The sequence below is a fragment of the Nerophis lumbriciformis genome, linkage group LG34 (assembly GCF_033978685.3).
Source record: "Nerophis lumbriciformis linkage group LG34, RoL_Nlum_v2.1, whole genome shotgun sequence".
Taxonomy (NCBI): domain Eukaryota; kingdom Metazoa; phylum Chordata; class Actinopteri; order Syngnathiformes; family Syngnathidae; genus Nerophis; species Nerophis lumbriciformis.
The window spans coordinates 2,823,355-2,842,525 of NC_084581.2; the positions used below are offsets into that span (position 1 = coordinate 2,823,355).

The 19,171-nt window shown below is 42.9% G+C and overlaps 1 protein-coding gene and 1 long non-coding RNA gene across 10 annotated transcripts in view; one reads left to right on the plus strand and one right to left on the minus strand.

The window, feature by feature from the left end:
• adgrg6 (adhesion G protein-coupled receptor G6) overlaps positions 1–19,171 on the plus strand; it is a 45,083-nt gene that overhangs the window by 19,058 nt on the left and 6,854 nt on the right. For 6 of the 9 annotated variants that reach the window (XR_009811603.2, XR_009811604.2, XR_009811605.2 and 3 more), the window contains exons 3-16: positions 4,403–4,747; positions 4,860–4,999; positions 5,128–5,407; positions 5,482–5,655; positions 5,739–5,804; positions 9,518–9,571; positions 15,256–16,353; positions 18,090–18,178; positions 18,262–18,314; positions 18,390–18,425; positions 18,498–18,646; positions 18,707–18,818; positions 18,895–18,983; positions 19,063–19,127. Coding sequence is in view for 6 of the 9 variants with exons in the window: in XM_061929261.2 (XP_061785245.1) it covers positions 4,403–4,747; positions 4,860–4,999; positions 5,128–5,407; positions 5,482–5,655; positions 5,739–5,804; positions 9,518–9,571; positions 15,256–16,353; positions 18,090–18,178; positions 18,262–18,314; positions 18,390–18,425; positions 18,498–18,646; positions 18,707–18,818; positions 18,895–18,983; positions 19,063–19,127 (2,750 nt within the window). In the remaining 3 variants the exon portion in view is untranslated. The remainder of the gene's footprint in view (positions 1–4,402; positions 4,748–4,859; positions 5,000–5,127; positions 5,408–5,481; positions 5,656–5,738; positions 5,805–9,517; positions 9,572–15,255; positions 16,354–18,089; positions 18,179–18,261; positions 18,315–18,389; positions 18,426–18,497; positions 18,647–18,706; positions 18,819–18,894; positions 18,984–19,062; positions 19,128–19,171) is intronic. The other 3 variants (XM_061929266.2, XM_061929265.2, XM_061929267.2) reach the window with 3 other exon arrangements.
• LOC133576209 (uncharacterized) lies at positions 16,272–18,475 on the minus strand. Its single transcript, XR_009811606.1, has 3 exons — positions 18,292–18,475; positions 18,084–18,174; positions 16,272–16,844 (listed from the first exon to the last, which is right to left on the minus strand). It is a non-coding gene; the product is annotated as an uncharacterized lncRNA (long non-coding RNA).

Sequence of the window (19,171 nt, forward strand, 5' to 3'; positions counted from 1 at the left end):
AGTCTATTCAATTGAGTATAAGTTGAAAATGATTTGCAAATCATTGTATTCTGTTTTTATTTACGATTTACACAGCATGCTAACTTCACTGGTTTTGGGTTTTGTATTATTGTACCATGCAACACAGGTCGTATACCAATAGCGGCTGCAGGTCTTTCTAATAGGGGAAGCTAACTTTTAAATACAAGTGAAGTGAAGTGAAGGGAATTATATTTATATAGCGCTTTTCTCTAGTGACTCAAAGCGCTTTACATAGTGAAACCCAATATCTAAGTTACATTTAAACCAGTGATCTTAATCTTAACATGAGTACAGTTTCCCATTACAGAAAAAATAAAAAAAGATGCTAGATATTACAAAGAATGTGACTTAAAAGATTGTAAAATATTCCATATCAACAGGAACAACGGAATGAAACTTTGTTTTATATTTCAAGATTGCTGATTTTCTCATTTTACCGTCAATCAAAAAGAGAATCACAATGTGGAAGCCCAGCGTCCAGGTCAGCCGAGGCCGCGCCCACTTCTTATTCATTTTCAGAGACGCTCGGCGTCCGTGGGCGGGACAAAGCCAGGCATTTATCCAATGATTGTCTAGTTTTGCTGCAGTAGAACAGCCACTCTGTGCTCCGAATGAATTAGAAGAAAGTTGTGTCAGCTGTTACAAAAGTAGTAGATTCTGAACAAAAGATGAATGCATCCTCGTGCTTATGTAGTCAATGAAATATAGCATATTTTGCGGACAATAAGGTGCACTAAAAATCCTTTTCTTTTCTCAAAACTCGACAGTGCGCCTAATAACCCGGTGCGCCTAATGTACGGAATAATTATGGTTTTGCTTACCGACCCTGAAGCAATTTTATTTGGTACATGGTGTAATGATAAGTGTGACCAGTAGATGGCAGTCAAACATAAGAAATACGTGGTAGGAGGTGTGATGGCAATATCACTCAAGTAAACAACACCAACATGTTATATGTTCCATTGAAAATATAGAACATTACACACGGCTTTTAGTACGACTTTGGCACCGCTTGGTGGATTGTCTGTGCATTAAACAAACTAGTATTATTATGGTGTGTGTATAAGGTAAGACATATTATCTGGTGTTTTGTTTCGCAATATTATACAAAAGCAACTTTTCGTACCTTCTTGTACCTGCTGATCTGTATTTGGGATCTTCATAAATCCTGAAAAATTGCGCGCGTCCACCTTTGTAGTCTGTGGCGACACCGTAGTCGATAGGCTTCTTATTTTTCTCTATCTTCTTGTTATGGGACATTCATCCTCTGCTGTTGTCATTTCTAATATAAAGTAGCGTAAAGTTCTTACTTATATCTGTCAGTAAACTTGCCATGAAAGCACTAAAACATACCGGTGTAGTGAGTTAACATTATTCACTCAAGGAACTGTAGTTATTAGAGAGTTACGGTCTGACGGTTTTTCAGGGGACACATTTCTGGCCTTGTTGTTGTTTCCGGATGAGGAGATGCTGCTCCGTTATTGATTTAAGTAAAGTCTGAATGTCATTAGCGCCCCCCGCGACCCCAAAGGGAATAAGCGGTAGAAAATGGATGGATGGATGGATGAATGTCATTAAAACAGTTAGCTCCATCTGTTGACACTTCTTCCACTCCCGTCCTTGCACGCTACACCGCTACAACAAAGATGACGGGGAGAAGACGCTGCCGAAGGTGAGCCACGTAAATAAGCCCGCCACAAAACGGCGCATCCGGAAACGACTGTCAGAATGCGGCTTGAAGATGATCTGTAAAACATAATCTATACAACATTTTGACCAAAGAACTACCATTACCTGTTTTGTAGACCAGTGGTCCCCAACCTTTTTGTAGCTGCGGACCGGTCAACGCTTGAAAATTTGTCCCACGGACCGGGCGGTGGGGGGGGGTCATAAAGACATACAATCATGTGTGCTTACGGACTGTATCCCTGCAGACTGTATTGATCTATATTGATATATAATGTATATATTGTGTTTTTATGTTGATTTAATAAAAAATAAAAACATTTTATTTTTTTATTTTTTTTACCAATCGGTCCACAGACTGGTACCGGGCCGCGGCCCGGTGGTTGGGGACCACTGATGTAGACCACAAGGAACTGTTTTCCATTTAGAAAATAAATAATAATAATATGACTCCTTTATTGCGCCCTATAATCTGGTGCGCCTTTTATATGAAAAAAAGATCGAAAATAGACCATTCTTCGGCAGTGCGTCTTATAATCCGGTGCAGTTTATGGTCCGGAAAATACGGTAAACACAAAATTACTTTTACTAATTTAGGGGAAGCTGTCTTGCAGTCTTAGAGCAAACGCCACTGCAGTATACACATAGTCCCAGCAGGTCTTCAAGTCCTCTGGCATGTTAGAACAAAGCGGGTAAAGGAAGTCAGAAAGTCAGATTCGTAACTTCGGGGCAAAGATTGGTTTTAAGGAGTGGCTCGGTCTGGCCGGAATGCAAAGCGGGGCTGTGCACGTGCAGTAGTTGGAGGGGCAGCCGCCCCACCCTGAGCCAAGGTGCGGGTGAAGCGGCTGCAGGGGCGGTGCCTCGGTCTTACCACCGAGGCTCCAGACATTCGCGTGCGTCTTGCTTATGCTTGATCAAAGTTTCTCGTTGGCCAAAGTTTCAGTGCATCCTGTAAAAAAAACACATTTTTAAGGGGTCATTTTCAAGGTGTGTCGGCTTTCCTACTTCTGTGGCACTGAGCCATGATCAAATACATGAAGGGGAAATCCTGATTTATATGATCTAACCTCGCACAAGATACTGTTGTCATTGGCACTCCAGCCTTCACTTTCCATAGTTTTCTCCTTTCTGGGTTGCATGGAAATAGATGCAAATGCTTCCCGCAGTTTGTGTAAGTGGAGCAGACCCATGACCCCCCCCCCAAACACACACACACACACACACACATGCCACATCAACAAAAGGTGCACCGCTCTCACGTGCCTTCTATTGTCGCAGTCATTTTACTCATTAGTCAAATCATCAAAGCAATAAATACAAATCAATACTTTTTTGTAATCAAATGACTTGATTTACTCGATGAATTGTTGCAGCCCTAATTGTAATACATTTAAAGGCCTACTGAAATGCGATTTTCTTATTTAAACGGGGATAGCAGGTCCATTCTATGTGTCATATTTGATCATTTCGCGATATTGACATATTTTTGCTGAAAGGATTTAGAAGAGAACATCGACGATAAAGTTTGCAACTTTTGGTCGCTGATAAAAAAGCCTTGCCTGTACCGGAAGTAGCAGACGAGTAGCGTGACATCACAGGTTGTGGAGCTCCTCACATCTGCACATTGTTTACAATCATTGCCACCAGCAGCGAGAGCGATTCGGACCGAGAAAGTGACGATTTCCCCATTAATTTGAGCGAGGATGAAAGATTTGTGGATGAGGAAAGTGAGAGTGAAGGACTAGAGGGCAGTGGGAGCGATTCAGATAGGGAAGATGCTGTGAGAGGCGGGTGGGACCTGATATTCAGCTGGGAATGACTAAAACAGTAAATAAACACAAGACATATATATACTCTATTAGCCACAACACAACCAGGCTTATATTTAATATGCCACAAATTAATCCCGCATAACAGACACCTCCCCCCTCCCGTCCATATAACCCGCCAATACAACTCAAACACCTGCACAACACACTCAATCCCACAGCCCAAAGTATCGTTCACCTCCCCAAAGTTCATACAGCACATATATTTCCCCAAAGTCCCCAAAGTTATGTACGTGACATGCACATAACGGCTCGCGCGTACGTGCAAGCAATCAAATGTTTGGAAGCCGTAGCTGCATGCGTACTCACGGTACCGTGTCTGCGCATCCAACTCAAAGTCCTCCTGGTAAGAGTCTCTGTTGTCCCAGTTCTCCACAGGCCAATAGTAAAGCTTGACTGTCATCTTCCGGGAATGTAAACAATGAAACACCGGCTGTGTTTGTGTTGCTGCAGTCGGCCGCAATACACCGCTTCCCACCTACAGCTTTCTTCTTTGCTGTCTCCATTGTTCATTGAACAAATTGCAAAAGATTCACCAACACAGATGTCCAGAATACTGTGGAATTTTGCGATGAAAACAGACGACTTAATAGCTGGCCACCATGCTGTCCCAAAATGTCCTCCACAACCCGTGACGTCACGCGCTGACGTCATCATACCGAGACATTTTCAGCAGGATATTTCGCGCAAAATTTAAAATTGCACTTTAGTAAGCTAACCCGGCCGTATTGGCATGTGTTGCAATGTTAAGATTTCATCATTGATATATAAACTATCAGACTGCGTGGTCGGTAGTAGTGGGTTTCAGTAGGCCTTTAATAAGTATATTAATAAATAATCATGAATATTATAATACATGTGTGCAGTGCATGCCTGCGAGTGCGTGGGTCCATGGCTGAGGGAAGAGGAGGCGGGGCTTCTGGCGTCTCCATGCTACCCCCAGCAGTACCCCAACTCTCAGAGTTGCAGGTGGCGTCTACAGGCCCCTCCAGGCTTTGTGGTTCAACTGACCTTTGTGGACTTCCAGCTGGAGGAAGCGCCTGGCTGCGTGTACGACCGCGTGGCCGTGCACGGCGGGGGCGGCCGCGTGGACCTGTGCGGCCTGACCGCGCACGGCCTCACGCTAAATTCCAGTGGGAACGTCATGGACGTGGAGTTCACTTCAGACTTCAGCGTGCAGAAGAAGGGCTTCAGGGCCAATTTCCGCCATGGTAGGCGTGGCCTCGGTGCCAAGCTAAGCTAAGGAAAAAAGTTCATGCATGTGCTCCGTGCTGTTAGCATGTTAGCACTGAGGTCTTGTTTTTCTTGTTCGACACTTTGCAGTCGCCGTGGCACTGAGAAACCTAAAGGTCAGTGTCGCCGGTGGCAACGGCCAATTTGCCACAGTGTCGTCTTCTGTTGCCATGCCGACACTGCACCACCTGACTCTCTGCTTTGACCTGGAGCGCAGCGCACACCAGCAGGTGCCACACACACACACACACACACACACACACACACACACACACACACACACACACACACAATGACATCAGTTAGCTAACGTCACTTTGGGCCCGCCCTCCTGTCCTGTCAACTGCCCACTGCCCAGGTGGAGTGGATATTCACTTATAAAGGCGAGGATGGCAACACGACGTTAGCGCTGGGCGGCAACCAGAGTGGTGTGAAGCTGGTGGTGGGCGGCGTGACCTGCTTGCTGGACTCCATCATGACGCCAGCCGACTGGAGCTTGTCCATGAAGAACTTGTGTCTCCTCTGGTCGTCATCCAACGGCCGCGTGGGCATCTTCTTGGAGGGCAACCATAGGGTCAAGACGTGCTCCGCTTCCACTGGGATTTCTGTGGCGGGGGGCGGGACCTTCCGCCTGGGAGGTGGTTACTTTTCTTTCACCTTTTGTGTGCCTGTTAGCTTGGGTTGCTAAGTTAGCGCACTGTGACGTCATCAGGGGTGCACAGCTTTGAGGGGAACGTGTACAACATGCGTTTGTGGGACTACGCCATGACGGTGCAGCAGCTCAGCGCGCTCACATGCCACGTGGCGGGAAACATCATCGACTGGGACAACACTTTCTGGGACATTCCGTCCACGCTGACCCAGAAGGACCACTCGCTCAGCTGCAGTGAGACCCTCCTCTTTTTTGTCTGTTGCATCATGACTAGCCGCTAAGCTAATTGTCATTTTTCTCTCCAACATCATTCAAAGGTGTCTCATCGCCTAGCAACACCACCCTCAACACTTTGTGTGACTCCATCCGCCTGGGATGTCCAGGTAAAGAAAACAAGACTGGTGTCTGATCTATGTCATATACATCTATAAGAAGTGTGTGTGTGTGTGTGTGTGTGTGTCTGAGAGAGTGAGGGAGTTTCCATGTGTCCTGGCAGTCCAGATGTGGAAAGTAATGTTCACTTCCAAGCTTCCTAAGGAGGTTGCATTAATGAGGGCCATTTCCTGGCCCCACAACCCCAATCCTAGCCAAATCCACTAGAAGTCAACTTGAGGTCGAAACATGTTGTGGGACATTGTTAACTTGAGCGTTGATAACGTGTTTCACTACACAGGCCTCACACTGGGGGGCATTATACAACAAGGGCGTTCTAACTTCTTTCACTGAGTGTTGCATAAATAAATAAAATTAAAACTTGGGCCACTTTGATACATTTTATACATGAAAGATGTTAATAGCATTGCAATGTAGCCCGATAGATGTTGTTGAACATGTTAGCCAAGTAGTGTCATATCTAATAATATATCTCACTAATATTCATTTATTTATATCTGCGGGCCACACCTTGGATACCTGCTTTACACGATGATGTAACCCCCACCAATATCAGGGATCTACTGCACATGAAAAAAACCATTTATTTTACATCTCTTTGAAAATACTTCTTTCATCGTTGACTTTTCATTAGGAGTGAAATGTTTTTTTTCTGATTTAGCGGTAGTAATAACTGTACACACCTTTTATATTCTGATCACGTTAGGCAACGCCCATCATCATTACACAAATACACATCATATACTTTCATCCAAAAAACATCACCCAAATAGGCTTGATGAAAGCATTTAAACTAGGGTTACTCATGTATGCAGTACTCCCGCCACCCCACAGAGGGAAACAGCGAGTCATAAGTGTCACAATTAAGCAGCAGTGTTTTTTTTTTTGATTGATTGAGACTTTTATTAGTAGATTGCAGAGTGAAGTACATATTCCGTACAATTGACCACTAAATGGTAACACCCGAATAAGTTTTTCAACTTTTTTAAGTCGGGGTCCAGTATACAGATGTATACTATCAGATATATACTATCATCATAATACAGTCATCACACAAGTTAATCATAAGAGTATATACATTGAATTATTTACATTATTTACAATCCGGGGGGTGGGGGTGAGGGGGTTAGGTTTGGTTGTTAACAACACTTCAGTCATCAACAATTGTATCATCAGAGAAATGGCTATTGAAACAATGTAGGTTTGACTTGGTGGGATATGTACAGCAAGTTGTGGACATATAGGGAGAGAGAGAGATCAGAAGGCATAAGAAAAAGTATCTACCTTTGATTGTTTACATTTGATTATTAACAATCCGGGGAGGGTGTTAGTTTAGGGTTGAAGTTGCCTGGAGGTGTACTTTTAGTGTGGTTTTTAAGGAGGATAGAGATGCCCTTTCTTTTATACCTGTAGGGAGCGGATTCCACATTGATGTGGCATAGAAAGAGAATGAGTTAAGTCCTTTGTTAGATCGGAATCTGGGTTTAACGTGGTTAGTGGAGCTCCCCGTGGTGTTGTGGTTATGGCGGTCATTTACGTTAAGGAAGTAGTTTGACATGTACTTCGGTATCAGGGAGGTGTAGCGGATTTTATAGACTAGGCTCAGTGCAAGTTGTTTTACTCTGTCCTCCACCCTGAGCCAGCCCACTTTGGAGAAGTGGGTAGGAGTGAGTGGGATCTGGGGTGGAGATCTAGAAGTAATCTGACTAGCTTGTTCTGGGATGTTTGGAGTTTAGATTTGAGGGTTTTGGAGGTGCGAGGGTACCAGGAGGTGCATGCGTAATCGAAAAAGGGTTGAACGAGAGTTCCCGCTAGAATCCTCATGGTGCTTTTGTTGACCAGAGAGGAGATTCTATAGAGAAATCTGAGTAGAAAACTACTCATTCAACCCTGACAAAAAATCAAAATAGATTGCTAAAATTTGAATGTTAACAAGGACTGGACAACAAAGTATGAAAGTTCTGCCCTGAACAAGTGTTTGAGTCATTGTTTCCTGGCGGACCTTTTAAGCGACGGACGCAGTGTTCTAGACATGAAGCAACAATGGTAGAAATCCCAGTGTGGAAGCCTCATTACGAAACCTCGTAAAATCTTTGTAAGTCGATATTGTGGATAAAAATATTTAGTTTGTTTTGTATTGAAATTGCTGACTTTTGTATTTGTGTTCCTTTTTGTCTAAAACTAACGGGGCGATCAGAGCTCGTTTAATACATGTAGCGCTAAATTTGACCAGTAGAGGGCAATAATACTACACCTTTGGTTTAAACGTGATGAGTCGCATACCGTTACATTGGTAAGTTAAAAAGTTAAAGTACCCATGATTGTCACACACACACTAAGTGTGGCGAAATTATTATCTGCATTTGACCCATCACCCTTGATCACCCCCTGGGAGGTGAGGGGAGCAGTGAGCAGCAGCGGTGGCTGCGCCCGGGAATCATTTTGGTGATTTAACCCCCAATTCCAACCCTTGATGCTGAGTGCCAAGCAGGGAGGTAATGGGTCCCATTTTTATAATCTTTGGTATGACTCGGCCGGGGTTTGAACTCACGGCCTACCCATCTCAGGGCGGACACTCTAACCACTAGTGTGCAATGTTTGATGTACTGGAGATGTTGTTTCATTTCTATATGCGTAAACATATGTAGTTGTGTGAATGTAACACTAAACATTCTATTTTGTTTATGTAAAATACACAATAGACATTATACTTTTGTAATGTTTATATTTTCAGTCTTATAATCCTAAATAAAAAATAAAGTAAATTAAGCTGTGGAAGGAAAATAATTAAACAGAAGTAACATCAATTCCCGACAAAACTTCTTGAGCTTCTATTTCTTCATTCATCGGGGTGGTATAGCTCGGTTGGTAGAGCGGCTGTGCCAGCAACTTGAGGGTTGCAGGTTCGATCCCCGCTTCCGCCATCCTAGTCACTGCCGTTGTGTCCTTGGGCAAGACACTTTACCCACCTGCTCCCAGTGCCACCCACACTGGTTTAAATGTAACTTAGATATTGGGTTACACAATGTAAAGCGCTTTGAGTCACTTGAGAAAAAGCGCTATATAAATGTAATTCACTTCACACTTCATTCTGTTAACTAGCTGCACACACTGGAATAGAGTAGCGAGGGCAGAATAATGAATGTATTGACAGTGCAGTGTGAAAGCCTATTGAGTAAACCAAGTCTTAAAGGAATATAACCTGTGGTGGCACTTCCTGACGAAACGTCTACATCTTGATATCTGGCCCCTGAGCCCTTGGACTCTTGAAACTGCGGCCTTCTTCATTATGTAGTTGAATAGCTCTGGCCTACAGCTTCAAAATCATCATGTGAAATAAATAGTTGTTATCATTTTCTACAGCAGGACTTTTTTATTGTCTCTTGAGTATTAAATGAAAGAATAGATTTTTTGATGACATACATTATTTGAAATTACACTAATTTACTATGTCATCTAAAACAAATACATTGATTGTTTTTAGCATCATTTATGTATAAAATGTATCAAAGTGGCCCATTCTTTATTTTCATTGTTGATGAGTGTCAGCAAGGTCCTGCTAGCTACATTAGTATGTTGCTGCTATGGCTACTGTGTGGAGGTCATGTGACTCACATGTAATATGCTTAGTGTGATGAAGGTTGTGTTCACTCATCATCATCATCATCCTCATCCCTGTCTCTCATCCCAACATTCCTGCCAGCCACCAGCTCGTCCACTGCCTCCACTAACAGCATCCATGCTACTAATGTCACCGGTAAGACTTCCTTCCTTCCTGCAGCTCACATGTGAGCACAAAAAGACTTTGACATCTTTTGGACAACTTTAGTCCTCCTTGAAGAGGCCCTTTTCCACCAGCAGGAACTTTTCAAGAATTTCCCACTAACCCTGGGTAAATTAAGTTCCCCCTGTGTTTCCACCAAAAAATACCCAGGTAGATTCAGTTCTTCAGAAAACTTTCGGAGTTCCTCCTAGCTAAGTGGGATTTTCCAAGCTACCCAGAACCTTTCCGGTGGCGGGCTGTGCTGTCAAACGCTGATTGGTTGAACACAGTTGGAAGCGATCCTAAAACTTATTTTTCAAACACTATTGGAATATGTGCAGCGACTTGTTTATTTCTTATTTCTGGTGTATTTCTATTCCAACAAACTTGACAATGGAGAACAAAGAAGAACGAAAGGAGCGTTCAAAATGCAGGAACTTTTGGGGCATCTTTGTAATGAAGAACGCTGATCACTGGAACTATTTTGGAGTGCTTTTACTCAACCGTAGTCTTCAAACTTTATGCAGTTTAATGTTGTTTATTATTTTTACAAACTTAATTTCGTTGCATGAAGCTACAAAAAGTGGACGGACTCTTAAACTTATTTATGGAGGACTATGAAGCCGGACTCGAAGCGGCGACCTCAGCTGCTTACTACTCTGACTTCATTGGATAAATGTGGAAAAAAGGAGGCAGCACACGAGTGGAATGAAGGTAAATAACATCAAATATTAACTATTTACTTATTTACATGTTGTAAAACTAGTCAGTGACACTCTATTTGTGTGGTTATTAGCCTCAACCCGAATGAACAGAATGCTAATGCTAACAAGCTAACACTAAAACCGATGTGTTTGTGTTGTCGGCGTGAAATAAACCCTGACATGTATTATTTATATATTGTTATCTACAGATGAAATGGACCAAAGGGAAACGCCTGACCCTCATGAATTCATCATTTACCGACAGGACGACTTTCTGACTGTAGGACATAGCGGACAAAAGCCTGACTTTTTATGAACAATTTGGTACACTTTTATTTTTTTTAAATCATATCATTTTTGTATACGATTGATTTGTATTTCAATTACTTTTTAGTAAAAGAACTGTGACCTAATATTGTCTGTTTATTTACAAGGTATCAGTAAAGAAATATAGTAAACCACTCCTCCATACGTTATCAGCCTGATTTGTATAAACTACCCTGAACTAGGGTTGTACGGTATACCAGTATTGGTATAGTACAGCGATACTAATAAATCATATTCGGTACTATACCACCTCTAAAAAGTACCGGTCCCCCACCTCAACACCCCCCTCTTCGTCGTCACGTCGTGTCATTGTTGGTTTTATGAGGAGACGAGCATGTTCGGCAGCGCACGATCACAGAGTACTTACAAGCAGAGTGTGTAGACAGAAAAGCGAGAACGGCTGCGTTTTGGCTTAAAAACTAACGATAAAGATGAAGCTATAACACTGAAACACCCTCAGGAAGAGGTGCTTTAGGGCATGGCTAGCTAGCTAGCGGTTAAAGTCCAGCCGCAGTCTGCAGTGTTTTAGCTACTTCTAAATCACTAATCCTCGCATCCATGGCGACAAATAAAGTACGTTTCTTACAAGTATCATCCCTGCAGGACGAGGAATATTAATGACGCAGTTCAAGAATGTAAACAAACGCCATTGGTGGATCTACACCTGACATCCACTTTAATGATACCAAGTACAGGAGTGTATATAGTCGATACTACTATGATTACATCGATAATTTTTAGCATCACAATATTTTTTTAATTTTATATTATGTTTATAAACTCAGGAAATAAAGTATGTCCCTGGACACATGAGGACTTTGAATATGACCAATGTATGATCCTGTAACGATTTGTTATCGGATTGATACCTAAATTTGTGGTATCATCCAAAACTAATGTGCAGCATCCAAACAACAGAAGAATAAGTGATTATTACATTTTAACAGAAGTGTAGATATAACATGTTAAAAGAGAAAATAAGCAGATAATAACAGTAAATGAACAAGTAGATTATTAATTCATTTTCTACAGCTTGTCCTTAATAATGTTGGCAAAATAATAGATTGATAAATGACAATATGTTACTGCATACGTCAGCAGACTAATTAGGAGCCTTTGCTTGCTTGCTTACTTACTACTAAAAGACAAGTTGTCTTGTATGTTCACTATTTTATTTAAGGACAAACTTGCAATAAGAAACAAATGTTTAATGTACCCTGAGATTTTTTGTTAAAATAAAGCCAATAATGCCATTTTTGTGGTCCCCTGTACTTAAAAAAATATCGAAAAGGACAGAAAAGTATCGAAATACATTTTGCTACCGGTACCAAAATATTGGTATCGGGACAACACCACCCTGAACTGTGAAATGCGGTGGAAACACAAACAACACACTCCTACAGGAACCTATAGATCTAGGAACCAGAGGTTCCAGAACTTTTGGTGGAAAAGGGCCTAAGGAAGGACAAGGAATACAAAGAAAATACTTTTCCTGCTTCAACTTGCACTATTCCTCTTGTCTGTTGTCCTTCTCAACACTTCCTCTGCTCACACTCACATGCCTCTAACACCTACCACAATCACTACACCATCTACGACAACAGCAACAACCACCACAACAAAAAACACAACACCTGCCACAGCAACTCTCAACACCAACCGCCATCACAACCAAAACACCTACCAAAACAACAATCACAACAACCACTGCCACAACAAAAACAACAATAACCACCACAATCACAAACAACCACACAACCATCATTACAATAGCCAGCACAACCAAAACAATCATAACCACTATCACAACTACCTCAGTCATCACAACCACTACTGCAACCACAACAATCACTAAAAACAACCACAAATCCATATGAGTTGGTAAATTGTGTTGGATGTAAATATAAACGGAATACAATGATTTGCAAATCATTTTCAACCCATATTCAGTTGAATATGCTACAAAGACAACACATTTGATGTTCAAACTGATAAACATTTTTTTTTTTGCAAATAATCATTAACTTTAGAATTTGATGCCAGCAACACGTGACAAAGAAGTTGGGAAAGGTGGCAATAAATACTGATAAAAATGAGGAATGCTCATCAAACACTTATTTGGAACATCCCACAGGTGTGCAGGCTAATTGGGAACAGGTGGGTGCCATGATTGAGTACAAAAACAGCTTCCCAAAAAATGCTCAGTCTTTCACAAGAAAGGATGGGGCGAGGTACACCCCTTTGTCCACAACTGCGTGAGCAAATAGTCAAACAGTTTAAGAACAACGTTTCTCAAAGTGCAATTGCAAGAAATTTAGGGATTTCAACATCTACGGTCCATAATATCATCAAAAGGTTCAGAGAATCTGGAGAAATCACTCCACGTAAGCGGCATGGCCGGAAACCAACATTGAATGACCGTGACCTTCGATCCCTCAGACGGCACTTTATCAAAAACTGACATCACTCTCTAAAGGATATCACCACATGGGCTCAGGAACACTTCAGAAAACCACTGTCACTAAATACAGTTTGTTGCTACATCTGTAAGTGCAAGTTAAAACTCTACTATGCAAAGCGAAAGCCATTTATCAACAACATCCAGAAACGCCGCCGGCTTCTCTGGGCCTGAGATCATCTAAGATGGACTCATGCAAAGTAGAAAAGTGTTCTGTGGTCTGACGAGTCCACATTTCAAATTGTTTTTGGAAATATTCGACATCGTGTCATCCGGACCAAAGGGGAAGCGAACCATCCAGACTGTTATCGACGCAAAGTTCAAAAGCCTGCATCTGTGATGGTATGGGGGTGTATTAGTGCCCAAGGCATGGGTAACTTACACATCTGTGAAGGCACCATTAATGCTGAAAGGTACATACAGGTTTTGGAACAACATATGCTGCCATCTAAGCGCCGTCTTTTTCATGGACGCCCCTGCTTATTTCAGCAAGACAATGCCAAGCCACATTCAGCACGTGTCACAACAGCGTGGCTTCGTAAAAAAAGAATGCGGGTACTTTTCTGGCCCGCCTGCAGTCCAGACCTGTCTCCCATCGAAAATGTGTGGCGCATTATGAAGCGTAAAATACGACAGCGGACACCCCGGACTGTTGAACGACTGAAGCTCTACATAAAACAAGAATGGGAAAGAATTCCACTTTCAAAGCTTCAACAATTAGTTTCCTCAGTTCCCAATCGTTTATCGAGTGTTGTTAAAACAAAAGATGATGTAACACCGTGGTGAACATGCCCTTTCCCAACTACTTTGGCACGTGTTGCAGCCATGAAATTCTAAGTTCATTATTATTTGCAAAAAAAAAAAGTTTATGAATTTGAACATCAAATATCTTGTCTTTGCAGTGCATTCAATTGAATATGGGTTGAAAAGGATTTGCAAATCATTGTATTCCGTTTATATTTACATCTAACACAATTTCCCAACTCATATGGAAACGGGGTTTGTACAATCATCACCACATCAAATTGAACTACAACCACCACCATCATAGCAACAATCAAAACAACAACCAAAACAACCACATCAATATACACAATCATAACAATAACCAGCAAAACCAAAACAATCATAACCACCTTAATTGTCACCACGCCAGCCACAGTAATCCCCAAAAACAACAACAGTTACCTCAAAAACCACAGACACAATCATCACCACAACAAATGTAACCAACCACCACTACAATCACTACAATCACAACCACAATCATCCTAACCACCGGTACAACCAGCAGCTTCTCTTTGGGTAAAGCTCTCAGGGGCCAGCAGCATGTAACAATGTTATGTGTCCACCATCAGGAACATATTCCCAACAAAAATACATTTTATGACAGTTGACAGTTGGGTTAAGGTTAAGTTAGAGCTTGAGTTTTGATTAAGGGGAAACTGCACTTTTGTTGGAATGTTGCCTATCATTCACAATCCTTTCATGTGAGACAAAAAAACATTTCTTTCTTTTTTTTATGCATTCTAATTTAAACGGCTTGTAGTAGATGGCTAACAACGCATGGAAGGGGATTTCATTTGTTCTGCCTATAAAGCACCCCAATTTTTTTTAGACCTCTTAAGTTAAATATTTTAGGACACTTCCACTTCTACAAACATGTGTAAACATCTATTTGTATTTTCTTAAATCAGTTTTTGAAAACCTTCATTTTAGCTTAGCTACATTAGCGTGACTGTGTGATGTTTTGGTGCAGCTCCACAGACAGAGTGGCCCCTGCTGGCCACCACCACTAACAACACCCCCACTAACATGACAAGCCGTGGTAAGATTTCCGCTGATGCTACATGCTAATTAGCTGCACATGCTTAAACTACCGATGATTGGTGTGGCTTTACTTAGCTTAACATTTCGACTGAAACTGACCACTTGCACATTGAATATGAACATCATATTTCATAGATTAGATGTCACCTCTTGTCGCCAAAGGAACAGCTTTAAACCAACCTTCACTAGTTGCCTACTCGTAGCCAATTGCCTTCTAGATGCTTCTGTGCTTTGTTACCAGGGTGAGCTTGTGGGCCATTTCTGATCAAATGCTCATGCAGTGGTGGGCGAAACCTCTTAAATCTGCTGCCTGTTGTTACTTCCTGTCACCTGTGCTCGTTGCTGCCTCCCGCTGGCAGCCTCTGGTGTTGCCGCTGCAAGTTCTGGTCCAGTTGGTCGCCAGAAGAGGCTCGCTCGTGTTTTTGCTGCTGGAACCCATAAGCCAGGGACTACCCCACCTCTTCATGAGACACCGCCCAATCGCGCGCCCGCCCAAGCCACCAATCCTCAACCACACAGATCCACCTCCTTCTTACCGCCAGCCCGACAGGCACCACCCCCTCAGAGGCCAATGCGTTTGGGCTTCATCTCCACACCCCTCGTCTGGCAGGGGAGGAAGAGGCCTTTGAGGCGGCCCACACCCATCACCAAGCCCACCTTAACAAACTCCTCCCACTCAGCGGACGGCTCGTCTCCAAGGCAACCCAGCGACGATCTCTTCCGCTCAAGAGGGTCGCCTAGCAACATAAAGACCAAAAATGTGGCACTGCTTGGCACAGAAGCTTCTGGAAGTGGAGAACCTACTCTGATGGGCAGAGCCCCCACAGCGTATGTCAGAAGGCACTTAAGCTCCCCCCCCAGTACGTTGTCCAGAAGCTTCTTGTCTCCGCCCAATTTCTCCACCTCTTCAGTTGATGACGGGGTGTGGCCATCCCACCCTTCAACACAAAACCATCTTGTGACGAAGCTTAAGGCGGGGCTTGTCCTGGGTCATGTGACCTCTTCTTCTGCTGACTTTTCTGCCATGCCCGTTGTCATGGCAACAGAGGGGCTGAGGGGGGACAGCACCGCTTCTCTTGTCCCTCCCGTAGCAACCTTCACGCTTCCTTTTCTTTCCATCCTTCCTCGTTCCTTCGCGTCCTCGTCCACCCCTACCCTGCGGCCTGCCGTCACTCAACCCCCCCTACGACACCCAAAAGCGTCAACACATGCAGAGGTCCAAAACGCAGATAAACACACTCTCCCACTCTTGTCTGAGCTGGCCCTGCCTACTACGAGCAAACGCACAATGATTGGCAGCCCAGGAGCGCTCGCTGGTTCTGCTGGGGGGGCGGACCCCTCCCCCACCTGGTCAATGCCCGTTGACACTGCCCGTCCCCTAAGCGCCAACATGTCTGCTGTCCACGGGCCGGTGGGGGCGAGTCCGTGCAATCACGGCTGCGATTCGACGATGGAGAGTATGTCACCCACCTGTCAATCTAAGTGTCTAATGGATACATGAGGTCAAAGGTCATCAACTAATCAACTGCATCAGTCACAGTTATAGACCTTAAACATAAATACAAGTACAACATATGATGTATATCATATAAGGAATATAAGACCTACGTTTATAACATACAATACATGCAGTCTTGTATAGACATGCAGGATGTGACATCATCTCAGCATGCGCCACGTGAAATCTAAATAATGCAATATTGGCAGGGAAAAAGGTGTGTGAGTTAGTTTGTCTGAATCTTTCCCAGTGTTTCAAACTATATATATATATATATATATATATATAAATAATGTGTGAGTATCATACTTGCCAACGCTCCCGAATTTTCCAGGAGACTCCCGAAATTCAGTGCCTCTCCCGAAAACCTCCCGGGACAAATATTCTCCCGAAAATCTCCCGGTTTTCAGCCGGAGCTGGAAGCCACGCCCCCTCCAGCTCCATGAGGACCTGAGTGAGGACAGCCTTTTTTCATGACGGGAGGACAACAGGGTGACAAGAACTAAATCATCCAGACTAGAGATAAATTGTATTATTATGTGTATCTTACCTAAAAATAAATATATTTATTAATTAAAAAAAATAAAAAAAATTTTTTTTACTATATTTTGCTAAAAACATCAAAATGTATTGTATTTTTCTTTGTATTTTTTCCTGACTCCTTATTACATCCAGCCATAGAATTATACATTAAAATAAACATATTTGAAATAATTAATTTTAAATTATCATAATAATTCATTTAAAATGACCATATTTAATTATTAAAATAATTGCTTGTTTATCAACAACTTTAGCATTTTATTCATTACATTTTGAAACTCTAAGAAGCCAAGTTATGTTATATTCCTTAATATTTATTTATGCAAGTTTGAAGTATCAATTATCCAAACACAGTTTTGTTTGCACATTTTCAGGATGTAGATAGCTATATATATATATATATATATATATATATATATATATATATATATATATATATATGTATGAAATACTTGACTTGGTGAATTCCAGCTGTCAATATACTCCTCCCCTCTTAACCACGCCGCGTCCCACCCCCGACCACGCCCCCACCTCCCACCTCCCGAAATCGGAGGTCTCAAGGTTGGCAAGTATGGTGAGTATATACATATATTTTTTATAAATATACTATATATTATATACATCCACACGTATATCATATGCAGTATGTTTAGTCAATATGACAAACACATTGGTGACCTCTGACCTCTACCAGAAAGTCTTATTTGGTGTTAGTAGACAGCTGTCAATCAGTAGAGTGGGCGGGTTCTTTGTGCTTCTGGAGGATGGTGATTGGTCCGTCATCTTTTCATGTACATGTTGTGTTTTTTATCTTCCTCTATGCTGTAGTCGGCTTCCTGTCATGTGCCGTATGATTGTTGACTAGTGTAGATTGACATCTAGTGGCCAATGTAAGCATAGCAGGAGTTCTTGTGGAATAATTCAATTGTCACTACACATATCTGACGTATATATTTATATACTGTATACGTATATATATTGTATATAATGTTCAAGTAAAACATGTGTAAGTTATTACACTGATGTTGACAGTGTGTCGCATGTTGTGCAACGTCAAATAGATTTCTTGCTAATAGGATTAGCTTGATTTCTCTCCCGTTATGTGAAACATCAGCTAAAATAAGTTGTTGTAATTCACGTGTCTACCTGCAGAGGTCGTCTTCTACAGGCTGTCTTTAGTGGTGCGTGATGAGAGCTCCACGCTCACTCTGGCTGACGTAGAAGAAGTCGTGTCCTCCTGGGTAAAACCAAGTTAGCATGCTAAAATTAACTAGCTGGCTGGCTATCATGTGACTAACAACGACTGTGTGCTTTGTGCTCGCAGCTGAACCAGACCTTCCAGAACTGGACTCACTTGGTGTTCGTAGACTCCGTCAGGTAAAGACTTGCTTTACTGAGGACAAACGTCATCTTTGTTTCTGCTCTTCATCAACTCCTTCTTATTCTCTCCAGTGTGCAGTCGTTGCTTGTGCCTGGAGGTCACTCAAGGTAGTAGCCACGGACATCATCTTTGACCCCCAAGGTTCAAAGTTCAGTAAGTTGATGTGGGCGTGTCCACAGCTTCACCTGCCGCGCTCTGCTGCTTCACAATGACATCACTGATCAGAGCCCCGGCCCAGACGTCCTGTCTGCCAGAATTTCCAGCAGGCACGCTCTCATCGGCGCCGGCCTGGTGGTCCACAACGCCTCCATTCAGGTCACGGCTGTTGGTAAGATGACCTTTAACCTCAGGGAAGGCTGCATGTGTCTGAGTCTGTCCTTTCTGACAGACACATGTCCAGAGGACAACACTGTCCACTACCGCTGGCCTGAGACTCGACCCAGCATCACTCGCTTGCTGCCGTGCTTCCCCAACAAAGAGCGTAGCGCCGCCAGGAAGTGGTGAGCTATCGCAGGATACAGGACACAAACGAACTGTTCAATCCATGCCAACTGCGTCCTTGTGTCATTGTCATAGTTTGATGGACCGCCACAACTTCTCATCTTTCTGGTCGCCCACTGACTTTCACAACTGCACCGACATCGACGCAATCCAGGTTTCAGCAGGTAGTCCCGCCCACTCATCAAGTGACACAAGGACCCCCGGCTCGTTCCTAATAAATTGTCCTAAACATTTTGGATGCAGAGAATGCGGCCGAGGTCGCTGCGCAACTGGCCGCCATTGCAAACAACCAGCTATCCAAAGAGGAAGTGAGTCGAGCAAGTGCACACCCCTATCACCCTCAACCCACCCC